The 6,158-nt window shown below is 34.8% G+C and overlaps 1 protein-coding gene across 1 annotated transcript; it reads right to left on the reverse strand.

Annotated features, from left to right (window-relative positions):
• Positions 1–3,132: 3,132 nt before the first annotated feature.
• LOC120250011 (F-box/kelch-repeat protein At1g74510-like) lies at positions 3,133–5,604 on the reverse strand. The gene is made up of 2 exons (XM_039258744.1): positions 5,345–5,604; positions 3,133–4,694 (listed from the first exon to the last, which is right to left on the reverse strand). The coding sequence occupies exon 2, from the start codon at positions 4,581–4,583 to the stop codon at positions 3,288–3,290; it is 1,296 nt and encodes a 431-aa protein (XP_039114678.1). The 5' UTR covers positions 4,584–4,694; positions 5,345–5,604; the 3' UTR covers positions 3,133–3,287.
• Between the last annotated feature and the right edge of the window lie 554 nt (positions 5,605–6,158).

The following is a 6,158-nucleotide window of genomic DNA, read 5'->3' on the forward strand; positions in this document are numbered from 1 at the left end:
GGTTTGTGTTAAGCTATATAGTAGTAGTTTATGTTGATCTGAATAGCAACCCCATCATGGCTCATTTGCCACCTTGAGTTCAAAAGTTTATTTTTAATCTGCGTATAAAACGTATCAAGCCCGGCATGACCCATTTGGCACTTTGACTTCAAAGGTTATTTTAATTTGTGCAGCCGACATGGCGTTGACATGACTCAAACACCATATACCAGCATTGACTCCGTCTCCAAATGAACAAATGTGTTTGTTAAAAATTCTCAAAGGTTTATATATATATATATATATATATATATATATAGAATGAGTGATTTTCAAACTCAATTTCCAAGCTGGTAAGATAAACGAGATAAATTTGAACACTTCTGAGCTCCATTCGTTAATGTTCATGAATAGTTTTAAATACTGTAGCACACTAGTATTATAGTAATTTAAGTATTTCATTTTTATTGTAGACGTACGCACTATAGTTAAATTACTATTCCTAATGAGTCGAGCCTGAGACTAACAAATGAAGTTCAAAATAGACTAAATTCAGACTTAAACTTCGTTAAAATAGTGTCACTTCAAACTTCAACATAGCAAAACTCAGCTAAGCTTGACTCTACTTAATTACATCTCTAACATTCCGATAAACCATTAATATAAACTTTAACATTAATGAATTTAAAAAATACAAATACATAAACGTATTACTATATAAGCAGTGCATTAGATATATAAATCAAATTCAACATTATATCAAATGTATAAAAAAAAAAACTTAAAGATGTACACATCAACAGTACAATAACAGTTTAATATTTAGAAATCACAATTGAAAAAGATGGACAATTAACTAGAATAACGAGGTGTTTTAGCGAAACTGATTGTAAAAGAGGGTAAATCAGGCACGTTAAAATGGTAAAAATACAAAAGTCTAAATATCTTATGTTTATATATATATATAATAAAATAATACCAATCATAATCACAATATTATCCATGAGTGGTTTTACACCCATTTTCTTGGAAGTTTCATGGTCTTATGCGCACCCTGAAACACGGGATAAACGAGGGGGGGGCCATGCTCTTTATTTTTATTTTTATTTATCTATTTATTTATTTTTTTGAAGGAACCTTCCAGATAAGAAAGAATATGGAATATTCTTTTCAATTAATGCACTTCATGTATCTATTTATTTATTGCTCTCGTTTTTAACATTCTCCTGCTAATATTCTTTTTTTTATTATTTTAAAATTAAGATATATATTAAAAAAAAATCCAGATTTTATAATTATATTAAATTATTATTTTAACAAGGAAAAAAGAAAAAAGAAATACTAGTAGTACAAAGTATTAGCATGGGGAAATAGCTATAGGACTCTTAGCATATACCTTTGTCTCGTAGCAAAGGAACAGAATCATGGAGATGCGTGGATGATCGGACGGTCAATAATGCGTCTCAGGCCATGCATCGCTGAAATCGAGATACGATCAAAGGCTAGAAAAAGGCGTGTCTGGTGGTACCGCTGCGTGCTGTACTTTTAAAGTGGTCCTTTTCTTCCAGCCAATCATGTGCGCAGACCACCAGACAAACGGAAGCGGTTTCCGCTCGCTCTGACACGTGTCGCCTTCCTGTAGGTCCCTGACTCCTGTATACGGTTCTCCTCGGTCACAGTAGATCCCTTTCCTTTCGTAGTATTATGGGATGCCTTCTTACTTTTTCCCCCTTTATAAAAAACAAAATTTTATATACATACATATATACACACACACTTATCTTATGAATGTAAATTATATAATATCAATGTTTTATAGGGGGCATATGTGTAAAAACCATTTATTTCTTTTCCTTTATGTCTTTTCAATTACTGTGCATTTTATAATCATATAAAGTTTTATAAAATAAAAAATATTTTAAAAAAATGGAAGGAAAGCATGATTTGAAGAAGAAAACAGAGTACAAACACTGCTTGTATTTGCATTCCTGTCATTTTGTACTGCAGTTTAACAAGAAACCAGTACTGCTTCACAGAAAAACAACATCACAAACCAAGATTTCCAAAATTCAATGCAAAATCAAATCTGTGTAAAAAATTTTTTTTGTTACATTTAAGCAAGAAAAATTATGGAACATCGAAAAAAAAAAAATGCAGTAAGAAATAGAGAATGCTAAACAATAAATCCGATCAAAGAAAAGTTGAAAGAAAAGACATATTGATCGCGAGATCGATATAATGCAGTTTCTCGAGTCACTTTCGAACACGAAGCATGATTAAAATTTCTGAAGATAGAATGCGAAGAAAAAATAAAAAAGGTTCAGAAGAGGTAACACGCCACATGATATCAGGATTCCAAAAACAAAACTATCACTTTCGATTTCAATTTCATTACAACGTGCGACAATTACTATCCAAACAAAAATAGCTTCCATCTTCATCCATTCACATTTATGCAAACCCAAATATATATCACAATGTTACAGATAACCATATTTGAAGGAAATTTAACTTTTCCTGCATTTAAAACAAGAGATACACACCGAAAAACAGATACAGAGTTCAATTTGGAAGATATTTTACCTGAAAAGAAAACTAATACTTTATATCGATAAGGCAAGAACATCCGACATGCATTTCTTTTGTAGTTTTCAGGAATTAAATGGCCGTTATGCGAAGGTGATCACAAGACGGACAAAAATGTAGACAATGCAAATATCTAAACATATACCGGTGAGATCTGCAAATTCCACATGAAGAACATGATTGATTTAATGCCTGGTTACAAATTCTATATGAATCTTAATGCAAGCAAATTAACAAGATTCATCAGAGGTTGTGACCAATTATATTGTTGTATCAGAAATCAACAAACTGCTTAAATTAAGAATGAACCAAGAATTTAATTCAGTGAACAGATGTCGGATTTAACGGAAAAGGTACAAAGGACAGGTAGAACCACAGACACATTCATCATATTATTTCCTTGATGCAGAACTAGTTATTAGTATATCATCACAATACTGCATGATTCCATTTCTGCTCTCCCATTTTAACAGAAAAAACTACTAGAAAATGAAATTCTTCAAGAGTAAATTCATGAGATAAACCATGAAAGGGGAGAGAAAAAAAAAAAACCGAAGAGCACAAGCGTTACATAAAAACAAGAGTTCTATTAAATCTTGAGTAAAATCTGAAAGCTCAAAATGGCAGAGATTACCCATTGGGTGCCTTTGGACAGGCCAATCTTGTACATCATCCCCTCTTGACAGGGGAATATACGATACATTTGGCGTCATAAAAATCAATCAGCAACCCATGACAGCACAATTAAAGACAAAGCTTCCTGAATGCTTGCTTGCAATCATGTTCCACTCAGGAGGTCCCTCCTTTGGTATCCATGAATGCAGCTCGATCATTCCTCCACCCAAGGCTCTCGGACCACCGATTACTATCAACCGCTCACCACACGCCCTAAATGCAAGGCCCCAACCATTCATCGACACTGGCCTCTCTGGCAATCTCCCAAGAGTGATCCAATTGTTATTTACTTTGTCGTACTTCCGTATCTCCTTCTCTGAGTAATGAGCCGCATATAGTTCATTGTTAACCACCGCAACAAGAGGTGGAGCACCGCTAGCACCATTGAGCCCTGACGACATATTTGGAATGACCCTCCATGTCCTCTTCCCAAGATCATACTCTTCACCACACGTCAACAACTGTGTGCTGCTCGACATGCCTCCAATTACGTAAAACTTTCCATCCATAAAAACTCCAGAACACATCTTTCTCGGTTTATTCATGCTAGGCAAGGTAACCCAAGTCCGTGTCTCAGAATTGTAGAGCTCAGCAGAACTCAATATGGTTCCATGCACATCAGTTCCACCAGCTACAATTGCTTTCTCTCCGAGGCTTGCCGATCCAAACAAGCATCTAGGATGGTTCATCGCCTCGCCGTCTGTCCAAGAGTTTGTAAGTATACTATATCTCAGAACAATGTGTGAAGTAACTTCCTTGCCAAAAACAAGGAGCTCAGTGCCCACTGCCAGTGATTCCTTATCAGAACACATAAAGCATTCGTTATGGGGTAAGCTAGGCAAAGTCAGCCACCGGCCACGATATGGATCATATGCCTCCCACTCAAGAACATGACACGAGAAGTACACCCAGTGTTCGGTGATCCCCATCTGCCTCCTTAGTCTGTAAAGTTCCCCGCTCTGAATAAGAGAACGGAAGCTCCGGTTGAGAGACGCGATAGAACCATAATCAGACCGAGAACAATGGAGGAGGCAGTTGATTGAATTGTCCCTGCCAATTGCACTAATGAGCGAATTCGAGTCAGAGAACTCCCCACCAGATCCATTTCCATCATTCTCATGAGTAGAGGTATCCATCTCTTCATCATTAAGGGAAACCATACTTTGTGGAGATTTCTTTCTCTTGAGTTTTTCACCTGTATCTCTATCTGTCACTTCATCGCTCATCGGCCGCTTGTTGTTTGACCGTTCAAGCAGTTCATAAGTCATGTACATCCACTTCGATTCCTGCTCGCAGGAGCTCGGCAATGCTCTAGAGATCAAGCAAGCCTTGCCTTCCAACATGATTCCACAACTCAGGATCACAAACACAAACAAATCTTGGATTCAGAGATCCAATTTCCTCAAGAGAAACCAAACAAGTGGATAACTCCTCTATGCTCCCAAACTATCAATCTACAATCATGGAAATAAACAAACAAATAAATAAACAATAAGATAAAAAATTCTCATTGAATTCCCTATCTAACTCACCACCATCATCATCAATCAAAGCCTTTTCTCATAATCATATCCAAATCTAAATTGACAAACAAGAATCTCTCCAATGAAAAAAAAAGAAATTAATTTCTAAAACAACAACCAGATCCAATAACAACAGGTATGCAGATCAAACTCATAGCTTTATAAATCACAAATACATCGCATAAAAAAGAATTAAAAAAAAAAATCAAATCTTTCCAACCTTCTCAATCAAAAATCACCCAACAAAAATTGTAGATGGATCAAAACGCAAGCATTCATAAAACCACTAAACAAAATATTCAGCAGAAATCATCAAAAGCCTCAAAGAACCAGAACCAAAACATTCAAACAAGATCAACAAGGGAATCAAGAAACCAACAGAGATCTCACAACTCCGACCTAAAAAAAAAACCCAAATTTCTCCAATTTGACTTCAATATTCTCATCAAATACACCATTTCAACCCAATAACATCAACAAAAACGGCACAAAAGATCCAATCTTTCCACTTCGCACACCAAAAAAATCAATCAAAATAGACCCATAAAATTAATTAAAATAAAATAAACCACAAAACTTACTCAAACATTTGGGCAAAAAGAAGCAGAGCAAAGGAGTTCCTCACCAGGAACCAAAACCAAAAAACTATATTTTTCTCTCTCTCTCTCTCTCTCTCTCTCTCTCTCTCTCTCTCTCTCTCTCTCTACACCTCAGTGATTCTCAAAAACACTTCTTTCCCTTCTCTTTCAATGATTTTCAATTCTCCTCCTCCTCCTTCGTCGTCTCACCCCTTTGATTCTTCTCCTCAGCGAGCTCCGCGTCGGGCTCTGAGATAACCTCTCTCTCTCTCTCTAAAACTTTTACATAAAACCCCCTACTTTTTGTTCTTTTTATATTTTACCCCTCTCTCACTCTTTCTTCCAAACTTTCACGCGAATTTACAATTTGCCCCCTGTTTTTCTTTTGATTCCCGTTTTCCACCCGGGGCCCACTCCAATCTGGCGTTTCGATTCCCTTTTTTGCCCTTTTATTATTTTTATTATTATTATTTTTTTTTTTACTTTTATACCAGCTTAATTTTGGAAAAAATTATATCTAGAAATATCATTATGTCAAAACTTTTTATGAAAAAAATTTCAGAAAAATCCAATATTTAAATTTTCAGACATGTATAATAAAATATGTAACTTAATAAAAAAAAAAATTATAGTTGCTAAAAATCTGTTAGTTTTCATTTAAAATTTTGTACAAATTTGATATTGCAACCACTTTTTGTTAGATTTTTCTTTTTCAACTACTTCACTAACAAAATTATAAATATATATATATATATATAATAAGTATGCATGGATTTAGTTTTTCATAATTGAGCATATATTGGAAGTTTATAAAATT

Source organism: Dioscorea cayenensis, chromosome 19 (assembly GCF_009730915.1).
Source record: "Dioscorea cayenensis subsp. rotundata cultivar TDr96_F1 chromosome 19, TDr96_F1_v2_PseudoChromosome.rev07_lg8_w22 25.fasta, whole genome shotgun sequence".
In the NCBI taxonomy this organism is placed as follows: domain Eukaryota; kingdom Viridiplantae; phylum Streptophyta; class Magnoliopsida; order Dioscoreales; family Dioscoreaceae; genus Dioscorea; species Dioscorea cayenensis.